The following is a 14,883-nucleotide window of genomic DNA, read 5'->3' as shown; positions in this document are numbered from 1 at the left end:
ATTAATTATAAGGTCATGTGGTCCCAAGAATAAAAAACGTTTATATGAAAAAGATAAGGATAATTCTCTAAATAAAACTATTCAGACACAATTTTGCTAGTTTTATGCCCGTACCAATTTCAAACTACGGATGTATTTGCTAACCATTCACTTTCATTATTTTTGTCTTTTGTTAATTATTGCTTTTTCTCTTCTATTTTCTTCTATGTAAATTTTGAATGGTACAAGTTTTCAGGGTTCCTTAAGCAAGCAGGTAGTATACTAGAGCTCGTTAAGGTTCAGCCTTTATTGATTTCCTGAAAACAGCTTAACAACAGAACCCAAGCTGTGAAACTGAATATTTCTTTGTGTGACTATTCTGGGTCATGCATAAAAACAATAGGAACCTTGTGTTTGTAATGAACACACCTTACAGTTGGTTAAAGAGAATATTTATCAATTCAAGTTATGTGATTTCTTCAAGAATATTTTGAACCTGAACTTTACCTACTACTGATTATAGAACTCAGAATATCAAAGGCTGTGTGTAGCAAGATTCATTGTTTTTATTGAACTACAATTGTCTGTCATAGACTGATACACCTCTCTTATTCATAACTTTGTCATTGCTCACAACATATTTCCTAACATCCCAACCCTCCTTTGTCAACTTTAATTGCCAATTCAGTTTCCAAAAAGTTTATTTTTACAAGTTTAAAATAATTTTCTTAATCATTGAAGCTTTGAATATTGCTTAGATTTTGGAGATGTCTTCCTCTTCTCACAAAATGAGACCGAACATTTGATCATGAAATGTAGGCTATAAGGTCAAGTATTGGGACATTTACAGCAAAGGTAATTTATCTGTTCAACGAAAGTGATTTGAACCCCCAGCCCTGTCTCTGCTTTAGTGTCCACACTGAAATCTTTTGAGTAATGTTTTGGCAAACTCTCCATCATCGAGGTAAATTATCCCTCTTTGCAAGTCATTTTGTACCCAATCATCACACCAACATTAACATCCATGAAGGACGTGACAGTGATTGGCTCTTTTCCTCTACTGTCAAGACTGCAGTCCTCTTCCAACTCACGCTTTCAATGGCCAAATGGTTAATGGATCACTTTAAGGTAATTAAACCTTACAACTTGCTTTGTAGCAGTTCATTATATTTACCAGGGCTTCTGGCAAAAGACACAAGGTGGTTTCCAATACAGGTATACTCCATAGAATGACTTTATAGCATATACTATCTGGAGCAGCTGTTTTACGAAGTCTTATGATCTGCCTTGCTACTATTTTTGAACTGAATTGGCCTTTCTTACACTTGACTTTCAACTTCGAAAACATTAATGTTTACCATATACCTTTCGTTGTTCATTGTTGATACGAATGACTAGCCTTGACAGGATATATTGTATCATAACATTTGTACAGACAATGCTGATGAAAGCAGGTAACAGAGTAACTTGAGACAGGGTATTTCACTTGCTAATTTTAAATCCTTTGTATCAATAAACTGAGAGCAGTTCATGGCACTAAATGCTAGTCAAGATGCTCATCATTAATGGAACAAGAAGTGTGATTCTTATTCATTAAATCAGATCAAGGTTGTCACCAAAACTAACTTAGATATTTCTGCAATTAGTATAAGATTAACCATCAAACTTTCTTTGCCAGCAACAATGAGTACATAGAACACTGTACAGAATTACAACCAAAAAAGATTTCAGTAGGACAAAATATGTTGATTTTCTTAGTTACCTTTCAAGCAAACGTAATTATTCATGTGCATGTTTTTTTTTTCTAGATATTATAACTAACTATTTCATTAGTGAAACCCTTCATTATAAGATACAAAACTCCTTTCTATCTTGGCTTAAAATATATTTTATTTCCTTTTACAATTTTATCTACAAAATATGATTCCTTAGCACATGATGGTGAAATGTCATTTAATTTAACAAACAATGAAATGATAACATGAATATGATATACCATGGCATTGGTCCTACAATAGTAGGGAGTAGCAAGAAAAAAAAAGTTCTGCATACCACCAAGTACAAAAATGAAATGTCTATACAGGAAAAACAAGTGAAAAATGTAACTATAATACCATGTACCTTTGAAATCTAGTAACCTGGGACAATTCAATATACTGGTAGTGATAAAATACTCTCCTTATCAAATAACTCCTTTCTTCAGCAACAGATACTCTGATCAAATCAAATAAACTACTACTCTAATAAAAATCTTTTTCAATGATAAAAATTCTTCAACACCTGAATCATAAAGTCTTTTTGTAATCTTTAACAAATTTAAAAAAATAAATGCTACAGCATGCCATACTCTTCAAAAGCAGCACCCAATACTCCTTGAAAATAAAAAGATTTCCATTATACAAAAAATTTAAGTGTACTTAATAACTTAAGAGCAAAGCAAAAAACCCATGACGGCATTAACAATCTACTCCAAGACTTCCCATTGACCTTGGATGGGCATCAACTCGAGGCCCAGTTTCATCCAGTTCTCAGCCTTCACCTGACTATACTACAGGGATTGAATAACCACCCACACACAGTGCAGCTTAAACAATATACCACGAGTCTGCAGAAGCCAGCCATCTCCCCTTAGCCTTTTGAAACATCTAACTTGCAAAAGTTTAGTAAAATACATACTGCCCTGGTGACACAGAACGACTCCAATTGAGAAACTGAAGATGGCTTAGACCAGTCCAACGTTCTGGATAGGTTTTAGGGTAGTGGCAGCGACTGTGGCTGTGACAGGTTCCCCCCACCCAGCACACAGGGTAATCTTCACTGGGTACATAAATGACCCTAACTGAATACACCCATCTCTGGTGATGAACACCTAGATTAAATTATATTGCACCTTATGCTTAGTAAATCATCACTCCAATTCCAAATCATCTCTCAGTCTCTTTTGAGCTTTCCCAAGGTTGACCACAACAGTGTGCGGGTTGGCATGCTTTCCTCCCGGGTCTGAAAAATTATTAACAGAATGATCCACAACTGCATCCATTATTCTGGCTGCTATCTTACTGCCAGAACCATGGTCTGGTGGAAAGCCTCCGCCAGAATCGGTCTTGGTTAGCTGTGGTGGAAAGTCATCGAGTGGTGGGACGTAGTATCCATTGTTCTTGGAGAGTGTACGTTGGCGCTTTGTAGCTGGAGTGTAGTCGTGGTCAGTGAGGGCTTGAACCAATGGGCTGTCTAAATCAGAAGCAATTTCATCATCAAGAGTCTCTAAAGCCTCGAGAGTACTGGGGACTATAGCACCACTGCCAGCTTCCAACAAAGTACGATGACCTAAAAACAGACAATCATCTTTTAGAAAAACAAGTTTCAACTATGCTTTATTTAAATATAAGATACCCAAGAAATTCAAACGCATCTAAAGAACTCAAACTGGCAAAACTTATAAAATTTCAGATATTATATTGCTCAAATATACTGTGCTACAATGCTGCACTCCACACTTTATTAGTGGAAAAACCCACACTGATGTAAATGTAAAAATAGTAGTAATGTACGTATATCTAAAAATATATGCAATAGCTTACGATTCCCCTTATCTATCTCACAGACTCACTGATAAGGTAGAATCGCGCAGGTTCTAGAAACCTCTCACTGTGCATGTGTATGTACATATACTTATATATGTAATACCACATAGTGTATACATATTTACTTACAACAGTGTGAATTTCTTCACCAATTTAATGACTTGTGATTATGAGACTTCTTTTTTAAATACTTTACTCATAATACTGCTAAGTATTATAGCATTCTTACCTGGATTTGATATTTTAGTTGAAGGCAAAGATAATTCATTATCTGAAACTTTGGTATCCTGTCTAAGAGATGGGACTACAAAGAGGGCTGTTGAAAGTATTAACATCATAAGCGCTGTGGAGGCATGCACTTGGGAACGTCCATTATTACTGCCGCCTATGACAGCATTCTGGAATTTTCTCATTTGCACTAGCAGTGACTCATTCTGTGCCTCTAAACTACGGATACGCTTCTGTAGCTGTTGGTTTTCTTCTGTGCAGGCTTTCACTCTGAAAGAAAGAGAGGAGGGTTTTCTTTACACATTAACTTGACTGAGCATCCAGCTACAAAGAAAACTCAGAAAAAAATTCACGGATTTTCTAGTGCAAAGGACAAGCAAAAACCCAATACGTACATACAAACAAGTTCTGTTCTGAAAGCTGGTTTGTAAGTTAGTAAGACTGGGCATCTGGCACTGTAGTTAGCTTATGGCATATACGTACTAGTACTGCACTGCAATAAAACTATGAAGTGAATTTGATATTTGTGGATAAAATAAACTTACAATAAACAAAAATCTTTACTTTGCATGAAAGTTTCGATGAAAAACACACAAAAAATTTATTTGTATATTCCATATGCCGTGTGGCCATGTAAAGTCTTATCTTTGAAAGTAAATAGAAAGTTTGTATATAGAAGACTAGCTGTACTGAAATGCAATGTATAATCTGCACAAAAGAACATATTCTAACTTATGATAATTTTCATTTTCCTACAACACTTGTACCAAGCAATAACCACAAAATATTTCAACTGGCACCTATATCCATTACAATGACTCAGTTTTAACTTCCATTAAAACATATACAAACAAATGAAGAAAGTTATTTCTTCTTTACTCTTACGGGTTAGCTGTGAAAACCCGTGCTTAGGTAGCATAATTTCAAGTGCAATGAAGGATGCAATGAAGGATGCACTCAATGGGAATGTGGGACTGTCAGTTATATACTTGTCAATATTATTTTTTTTTACTTGCTCGTAACTATTTTGAGGCTTCTGGTAAATCTCATGTTCTTGATGAAACGGCTTAAATTAGAAAAATACTTCTGTGTAATACAGTGGTACTCCAGTTTCCCAGTGAGTCTGTTATTTAACTACTAAACCCGTGAAACAACCGGGTTCTTTGGTTCCAGATCTTATTATCATGCTCAAGATAAGTGTAACAATATGCAACCCTGTCTGTCTGCCAGAATACTGGGCCAATGCCCTGAAATGAACCGAATCATAACACTCACCTGTCTTCCAGTCCATCGATGTATTCTTTCTTGCGTTTGCGGGAATCTTGTGCCGAGATCTTGTTGCGGATCTTACGCCGGATGCGCTTCAGTTCCCTCTCCTCGTGCTTGGTGAGTGGGTAGTGAGTGGGCAGTGTGATTCCCTCTTTCTTCAGAAGTCTCTTCTCCTCATCTGGGTCAATGAAAAGAGAAAACTGGAATATGAAACGGAGGCCAAAAAGCGCTGGGGCTTGAAAGGGTGGAAGATGGAATCGAATTTGACTGGAGGTATTGTAAAAGGAATGAAAGTGGTTGCAGCCTATCGGCCAAAGGGACGCTGCAAAGGACCTAAAGTAATACCTACAGTACACCAAGTGAGGTGCACTGAAGGCACTACCCACTTTGGGGGGAGAGGGGGAAGAAAAGAAACGAAAATTTTGATACCTCCAACTTACAGCACCAGTTACCGGAAGGCACTGAACAACAAAACAGCAACACAAAACGTTTAGCTATACGCATTTAAAGCGTATAATTAATTCAACAGCCTGATTTGAACTGTTAAAGACAGCACCGAAAATGGAAAACTTATTTTTTCAAAAGAACTGATGGAAACAGAATTCTACTTATGCTTCCTTATATTCAAAAGCTACCATGAAAGACAATCTGGACGATCCATCTAATTTAGAAACTGGAATATAAAAAGTTACAACATAAAAATGAAAAACGAAACCACAACGTTCAGAATTAGGCTCAAAAGTGTATTCTTCATAGCGTCTTTTCTTTTCTGTCTATTCCGTATACGCCACGCTTCCGCAAAGGTTTATGTTGCCCACGTGTGCACAGAGTTCATTGTACTACTAGCGCGCGCGCGCACACACACACACACACACACACATATTCCAGGCCTGGTTGAATGGTCAATGTCAAAAAGTTCGAATCATGAACGAAGCAGATGAACTTAACATTTATAATTCCCCCCTGGTGTAAGTTATTCTAAAGGAAAAGTTTTTCGATACTAAATTATAGATCTGGTTTGATATTTGTGATGATAAAAAAAAAATAGTTACGTACGACTAACTACCAAACTCACACCCATATTCACCGGTAATAAAAAATCTAATAACAAAGTACAGCAACAGTATCGCGAATATTTTACAGGATCTTGACACTGCATCCACTGGCGCCTACCTGCATGGACTGCCAAGTTCATAGGACTAACGGTCAACTTAGGAGCCAGGCATTGCAACGCAATTAACCTTGCCCGTGCGTACGAATCCTTATATTACAATAACCATGTCAGCAAAACGGAACTTGGATTTCCCTCCAAAGCTGTGTAATCCCATTAGCCAAAACATGGGACCTGTTTAAAGTAAAGAAATTTGAATCGTTTCAGTCTACATAATTATCAAGACGGAAAATTATATATTTTTCATCACTATTATAAAGCTTCAACTACGATAACTAAAGGCGAAACTATTGTTATCAAACAGGTACATAAAATAGGAAATATTATAGAATTTGGAAATATTAATATAACTTTAATAACGACATTTTAATTAAAGGGCTTCGTCTACTCTAAGCTGATAAGGGCGCGTCCACAAGTACACATGGGTCTGAGTTGACTATGCCGTACCACAATTTACGCACTAGCCCTCAAGTACACTTCTCCAGCAGCAGACTACGTCCTAGTATATTGGATTGGAATTCAACATTTTAACTCATATGGAATAATAACGCTACTGATGGGAAAAATAAGTATGCGTATTTCTGAAGTGCAATAATTCAAACCCAACACATAAACTAACATAATGCGACCACGTCGATTTGGGAAACTGACCAAGCTTCGTTTCTTCGTTGTGAAATAGTGTCGTAGGTCTAACACGAAGGAAATACCGGTGTTACAGAGAGACGCCTCTTGAAGGAGAATTCCTGACGCTCAGCCAGAGAGCGATGACCTCAGGACGCTCGCACTAAGAATTCAGTGTTCGGTCTCCCAGCAGAGCATCAATTCTCAAGGTCGCCGATTCCATGCCATATAAAACCAAGCCGAACTCGCTCTCTCCCACTCTCAAGACAATGAACGCCATAATTGCACACAAGCGAAAACTAAAGCTTCCCTTAGTCCTACATCGCGTGATTTCAAATGAGAGATGTTCGTTTCGTCACGCGCGCATAATAACGTACGCTGAAACTCCACTAACGGTCCCGCAGAAAAGGGGTGGCTACGTCGAGCTTCCAGGCCATATTTATTACCTTTTTTTGTTTGTTTGTTTCTCGGTCCATTCTATCCAAGACGCTCTGTAGGAAACACATGACTGCTGCAAAATTTATCTTAACTTCAACTCACACGGCTTTACTTTATAATGACGTATTTGAAATTTAATAGTCACTTCCCACAGAAAATATTAAACAGAAGAGCCAAATAAATATGGTGTAGTGATTCATCGGGTAGGGAGTGTCGGAGTTCGTGTACAGGTGTCCATACCGTAGACCGAATTGCCTTTTTGAAAACACTGAAGCAGCTTGATATTTCGCCTAAGTATAGTACATGTTCACGATGAAGGTGATAAATGTACATATTTGCTGATACAGTTTTGGTAATTTGTAATAGTATATATATTCAAAACACATACGGGGTAAGGCAAAAGAAAACCTCCAAATGCTGCCACGGAATAGAACCTCTTTTCAAATAAGCTAGAATGATGCCAAACACATGTCGAACTGTTAGCTATACATAGCTGTAAACGGTTTATACTGATGACGGGGCACTCTTCTGATAGTCTCCATTCTTCCCTAATACTTTCTCATAAGCAGTAATGAATAACTGTTGATAATATCGGATAAGCCAAGACTGCACGCAAAATAGGACGTGGATGGAGCAATGTATTGGGAGGGGTCAACGAGCTCCTGATTAGTTTTCGGTAGCGCAATGACCTATTTTTCATATCAAAACTTATTAGAAAACATTTCTCCTCTCACCTGTCGTCTTGCATGCAATCTTCCGCTACCTCGATACTAATAATGTCTTTTATTTTCGGAATAACTTTCATTTCATATATACAAGTCCAGCCTTTTTAAAAGTTTTACTCTCTTCCTCCTTTCTTAAACTTCCAAATATGCAAACTTATTACACAGACCTCCTGTTATACATTTTTCCACGATTTGAAAACTCATATAGAAAATATTTTTACCTCTTAAATGCTTCCACATTTTGCGATCATCTTTTAGCTTCACTCTTGCAATATTACATTAACAATCATTCTAGATTGTGGTTCCAAAAAGGACTAAATCTTGGTTTCCACAGACCCTACAAATATCTTTTTTTTTTTTCTCCACATACTCTGATACCATCTTTTCTGTGACTCGCATTTTCTCTCATACTACCATAATCTAATGGATTTATTTCTTAAATTCTACAGCAAATCAAATGCTTCCATCGTTCATACTAACATTAACTGCTTTATCTTTTTCGGACATTCTAAATTATGTCAAAAGTTTCTACATATTTTCTTCACTACCCTCATTTCATTGGACACCATCTAGTTACTAACGTAAATCATTCCACACTTCTTTTATAAATCGTTTTCTTATCCCTCTTAATTCATCCATTAAGGCATTGAAGATGAACACATGACAGTTTGTTTCAGACACTTACACGCCAAACCAGCCACTCTCTGAAATGCCGGATGAAGACACTTTACGGTCGTAGGCTGAGGGTGATATATATATATATATATATGATATATATATATATATATATAGATATAATAATAATAGTATTATATATATATCCAGCTACAAACATTTTAATATACAGGCTAGGTGGGATGGGGCCTAAGATTAGCATAATTAGCCTACTAGGTAATCCGCCACTGACTCACTGGTCCACATAATTCTGACGCACCAATCGCTTTCATCAACGCCCTCCACATTCTTTCTTAAATCTTTCTATCATAAGCTTAATATACGTCAAAGACAACTTTTCCCTTTCAGTGTCGAACTGTTCACATTAAAAAAAATACCTTGGAGACTTTATGACGTCGGCAAGACTTTCTACTCATTTAACGTGAAATAGATCGTCTGGTAATTTTGTGATCTTTCTTTTTTAGGTTATCAGAGATATCTGACATTGAATTTAAGTTTCTATAGTTAATGGATGGCATGAATCCTATTTTTGTTTTCACCTTTAGTCACGTTTCAATACTCGTTACTTGTTGACGGCTTATCCATGTCCAATTAACAGTTTATTCATTCAACAGTATTTGATCACACTGCAGATTCCACATTCACTGTTTGATCTTAGGTATTGTAGCATCGATTAAACAAAAGGGTTTCAAGCTTCTTTTTCAAAGACTTCAAATCCTCAATCTGCCTCAGCTCAAGAGGAAGCTTGTTGCGTAATCTAGGAGATGCATATTTAGGTATGGGGTCGGTATTTCCTATCAGCCCTCTACAGCTTCCTCTGTCCAGGGCATCCTGACTTCCAGGACCTTTCTCTCGCCTGTCATTTGCAGTTTTATTCTTCCAACTCAACTGCTGCTTGCCCCTATCTCCTTCCCTTCACCTCCAAGCTCTTAACCCTTTTACACACCTCATCAGACTCAAACAATAAAGTTTCCTTTCCTGGGCCTTCTTCGATACTTCCTCTGCCTTGGCTGTTCCTCTAATGAATTCAGTCACTTCTGATCCTCGTGGGGGGCGTTTATGAACCCGTAAATTGTATCTTATTGCTTCTTACACCATAAATATCTTCATTCGTACGATTTCGAGCGCTTTCCTGTTTGGATCTGACACCTGTGTGAAGAGATCAAGGTTTCTGACCTTTCTGATGTTCTCTATCACAGAAGCAGAATATTTGTAGTGATACCTGAGATACACGATGTCATAGTTCGTTTAACTCTACTGCTCTTGCATATTCATTTTTAGAATTAGGAAAACATCACTTGATAATTCTGATATTGGTAATGCTACTAAATCATTGTGGGAATATCTCTACATTGTATCGTGATGAGTTGCACAACTGCAAAAATGTATAAACATACTGGGACAAAACAAAAAAATAATACACAAAAATTCACAGCGTTTTCGCTGTAGTATTTTATTAAACCTTCAACCTGAGACAGCAAATAATCTTTTGCAGCCAAGAGATGAAGTTCTAGAAGTTAATTACTTTTCCCTTCCTCTCTCACAATCAAATTTCTTACTTCCCCTTCAAAAGTTAGCTACGTTTCCAAGAAAGTTATTACCATTCTGGGAATCAAAATGTGTTTAGGTTCGGTGTAGGCATTTTTTTTTATTTGGTTCGAAGCATCTCAAATATCGTGCTTGATGGATTTTCGGACTCATACTTCTGTTCTATTCCAGCTCACCATCAAAGTGCAGTAGCACCTAAAGTCGACAGATGGTCTGGGGGTCTGGCTTCTCCGTGGCCACGGTCTGCTTCTGCTTAGTAAATTCTGTTAACCAACAATTTCCCTCCATTGTATCCTGCGCGTGAATATTTTGTTGATATCTGACGACTAAAAGCAATTCCACACGTACTTCCAATGTAATTAACTTACACGTTACCCTTACCATGCAATTCAAGATATATATATAAAAATGTATCACATCTAAAACCTGTCGTAATAGTAAATGCAGCCGATATGTACAGGGAAGTCCGTGAAGTTGTGGTGTTACCGTTAGGTAAACATCGTCTCGCTTTGCAAGATACTACTGTCATCCAGATTATGCGAGCCAAATCTTGCCAGTATTACGACAGTCGTTTGTGTATTCAACGGTTCTTTGTTTCTGGCTATCTGTTCATATTACAATATTCACAGCTTTCTCCTCTGCATGCTGCAAAGATCTCTTATCGACGCCATATTAACAGAACTCAATTCTACACGACACAGTGTAATAAGGGGGATAAAAGTGTGACTGGTCAAATTCACACTTAGATGAGACTAATTCTCTTCTCGAAAGGATAATGAAGACGCTGGCCTGTTTTTGGACACTACTTTCTTGAAAATGTAAAATATATCGACAAAATCATTTACAATTCGGTTCCCTATTTTATTTCGGTACAGTTTAGCATACTTTCGTACTAGTTGTCTCAAGGTCATTTATGAATATTATAAGAGTTCATGAGACCTCTGAATAAAACTTTAATGCAAATGTCCTCAAACTTTTTCAGGAAGTCAAGAGTCATTTCCACTTAGCACGCGTTAATGGTTCCCAAACTTTCTCTTGCGAACACCTCTGAAAAGTGACTGATTACGTTTATTTCATTTTACAACCGAAGTACGATAGTGCACACTTCGCCGGTATGCAGTTCTCGTCTGCTTTCTCTCGATAGACTATTTTAAGGGCTACATATTCCCAAAATCGCCACGCCCTTTCGCCTGAGGTGGCGACTCGAAGCAACATTTCTCTGACTGCTGTTTGGAAGTCTAACCACGCCCTTTATGTCCGAGGGTGTGGTGTTTTTATTTTTAAAGAAAGACAGGTTGGATTTTGGTCCCAAGTTGAACAAAACGGTGATGTGGAAAATAAGAATGAGTTGCTACACGTTTTCTCCTGCTGACGCGTCAAATTTTGAAAGAGGGCTCAAGGGTCAACTAAGCAACTTTGAATGAACATTCTGTAGAGAATAATGTGGTACTATACTAATGGATAACCCTTGATTTCTAATTAAAGCGATTCCAAAAACGGGCCTTGTGACACACAAAAACCTACCAGACTTCTTTGGTGTCAGTATTTGTGATATTTTCCCTCGCCCACCATTCACCCGTTCTTGACAGATTTCCAGGACGTCTAACTTAGCCGGGGTCTAAGAATCTTGGCAACAGTGATACTGTTACTCCAGTCTAGTTCCGTACTGTCTATTTAGGTCTTGAGTGGACCGAGCAGCTCATGGAAGCTCATCAAGTACACCTGTTATGCTGTGGGACAAATACTATATACACGTAAGCTGAATCGGTTTCAGCTTGACGTATAGAATATTGTGTAGCTGAATCGGTTTCAGCTTGACGATAGAATATTTGTGTAGCTGAATCGGTTTCAGCTTGACGTATAGATATTTGTGTAGCTGAATCGGTTTCAGCTTGACGTATAGAATATTTGTGTACCTTTATCTTCTAAGTGTCCAGATTATAGAGGTTTCTCCACAGTACCTTTTTAGAGATCTGGATGGGAAAGCTGCATGCGCTGCGCTGATGGTCTTCCCTAGTAAAATTCAAAAGCCATAATCTATTCTTTTACGGAATCCTTAATATCATTTATTAAAGAAGAGATATTTCAAGGTATCAAGAGGTCATTGTCGAAGTTAGGTTCCAAGATTTCCAGTCCCAATGTCTGGTAGGCAATCATTGCGCTGTGCAAGGTATATAATCATTCTTGTCATTCCAGTGGATTGTTCAGGGCATGACTAATAGAGAAGCTTCAGCGGAGAGAGAGATTAAGGCGCCAAATAAAGGAAAGAGAAGTGGGATATGGAAGGTCGTCAGGTTCGACTGCCGTGTGGACACCATCACTCAAGTTACATAAAACGAGCAAAAAATGCTTTAAAAACTGATGTAGATTAGAGAGGCATATAGAATTAGGGCCAAAGGAGAAGCGCTGGGCACCTACGAGGTCACTCAGCGGTGAAAAGGAAACAGACAGTAAAAAGGTTTGAAAGGAGTAACAGGTGGGAAACCTCGCAACTGCACAATGAATCAATTGTTAGGAGAGGCTGGAAAGGAAGATGGAAGACAGACAACATGGACAGGGGTACAGTAATAGGAATGAAAAGGGGTTGCAGGTCGGGGCCGACAGGAAGTTGCAAAGAGCCTCAAGTAATGCCGACAGTGTACCGCATGAAGTGCACTGACTGACGGCACTAGCCCCCTACGGGGATGACTAACGCGCATGAAATGAATCGTCAGGTCAGAAGTGATCAATACAACCACAGTATAATAAAACTATCCATAACTACTGTGAATCCAGTATAAAGTCGGTCCAATTCTAGATAGACGATCAGTGCGCGTTTGAAACACTCGTGGATGAGAGAAGGCAGGATTAATAGAGTACAGGGTTAGACAGTCCCGTCGTTACTGCGCATATTTATGACGTCATTGGTAGGTGGGCATAGAAGAAAACCAAGAAAACAAATAAATCAAGGGTCATTATGGGAATTGTTTGCCCAAACCCATCACCTATCTCTTTCACGACCTTGTGTGAGAGAGGTCCCCCGTTTATCTCCAGGTACTGGAAGATAGTTTCCTTGTTCTTCACTCTGATGGGGTCAAATACTGACTGATGACTTTTTTTTTTTTTTCTTTTTTACCTGAACCTCAGTCAGATCAGCCACGTGACGTCATGCGCGAGATTGTCCTATTTTCGTCAGAAGCGGTCTAACCCTGTATCCTATTCATCCTGGAGAGAAGGTATGTATGATAAGCTAAGTATTCGTGGTATACAGTTTCATGTTGGATTCTCAAGAAGAGGACTGTCTGTCTGTGCCACCGAGAAAGAGAACCTCGGCCAGTTTTCCTGGAACTGGTGGTGGGTAGTAGGTAACTGGTCGTTCTGTATAGGGAGGGACCAGTTGAGAAAGTTGTCCGTTAAACCTGTCCTCCAACTTCAACTTCCTCCTCGGATTCCAATATTAAGGCAGAGCCCCCCCCCCCCCCCCACATCCCGTCCTCTCTCTCTCTCTCGACTTAAATCTCTATGATTTTTCAAATCACACTGGTTTTTCATCTTTAACTTCCTCCCTGTATTCCAATGTTAGGGTCTCTCTCTCTCTCTCTCTCTCTCTCTCTGGTCTTTCTTCTTCAACTTCTTCCTTGTATTCCAATATTGAGGATTCTCTCTACAGCTGCAATCTTTTCCTCCAATGCATTTCCCTGGTTTCCTGAACTCATTTGCATTGAGGTGCACTTCCATTCGTAAGAACGAATCAGCTCAAGTTTTATATCAATTCTATTCCTCGCATTTCAGTTTCTCCCTGTTTTCTGTAACGAAGGAGGATCGTGTTTCACTAGTCAATTCTTGGGACATTTCTGTCAACCTTTGAAATGAGTCCTCTCTCTCACTTTCTCTAATATGGCGTCACATGATACAATTCAGGCCAAATGCCAAGCGCTGGGACCTGTGAGGTCATTCAACGCTGAAAGAAAACGAATCAATTGTTATGAGAGGGTGGAAAGTAAGATGGATGAAATAATATGAATGGAGGTAAAGTAAAGAGAAATGAAAGAAGTTGCAGCTAGAGGTCGAAGGATGCTGCAAAGAACCTTAAGTAATACCTACAGTACACCGCATGAAGTGCACTGACGGCACTACCCCACTGCGGGGCTAATATTGCATAACTATCATGCTTATATAAGTAGCGTCAATACAAACTGCTGTTCCGTTCACTCCGCCAGACAAACTCGCATACTTTCCGCTCATTTGTATACAAAAATCTATCTGAAAATATGACATTCATTCACCTACTTTGCTAAAAAAGAAAAGAAAGCAAAAGCAATCTGGTAAAATTGCCGTTCACTATGTATTGCGAACCTTGCAAGCTACTGCCACTTTCTCTTTTCACAAGGACGTATAAATTGTAAAGTATATATTTTTCTTTTTTTAAAATGACGCATGACAAAGAAACCCACAGTTCCACAGTATGAACTCCCTCCCACCCATGAAGTCTTAAAAGAAGTATTTCTAGGTGGCTTTCCAATCTATTCACTCTTAGCCTATCACGCACTGATTTGCCTTCACACTGCCAGACAGCCGACAAACTTCGCATTTTCAAATGATTATTTATATTAATAAATGATATCCCAATGTTTGATCTGCTTTGTTTATGCAAGTATGAATCTAG

The 14,883-nt window shown here is 38.4% G+C and overlaps 1 protein-coding gene across 4 annotated transcripts in view; it reads right to left on the bottom strand.

Moving 5' to 3' along the window:
- Positions 1-1,843: 1,843 nt before the first annotated feature.
- LOC135221975 (uncharacterized) overlaps positions 1,844-14,883 on the bottom strand; it is a 50,258-nt gene continuing 37,218 nt past the window's right edge. For all 4 annotated transcript variants that reach the window (XM_064260060.1, XM_064260061.1, XM_064260063.1 and 1 more), the window contains 3 exons: positions 5,067-5,238; positions 3,793-4,061; positions 1,844-3,306 (listed from right to left, as the gene is read on the bottom strand). In XM_064260060.1, coding sequence (XP_064116130.1) covers positions 2,888-3,306; positions 3,793-4,061; positions 5,067-5,238 — 860 coding nt within the window. In that variant the 3' untranslated portion in view covers positions 1,844-2,887. The remainder of the gene's footprint in view (positions 3,307-3,792; positions 4,062-5,066; positions 5,239-14,883) is intronic.

This window comes from Macrobrachium nipponense, chromosome 3, assembly GCF_015104395.2.
Source record: "Macrobrachium nipponense isolate FS-2020 chromosome 3, ASM1510439v2, whole genome shotgun sequence".
Classification (NCBI taxonomy): Eukaryota; Metazoa; Arthropoda; class Malacostraca; order Decapoda; family Palaemonidae; genus Macrobrachium; species Macrobrachium nipponense.
This window is presented reverse-complemented; position numbering and strand designations above follow the sequence as displayed.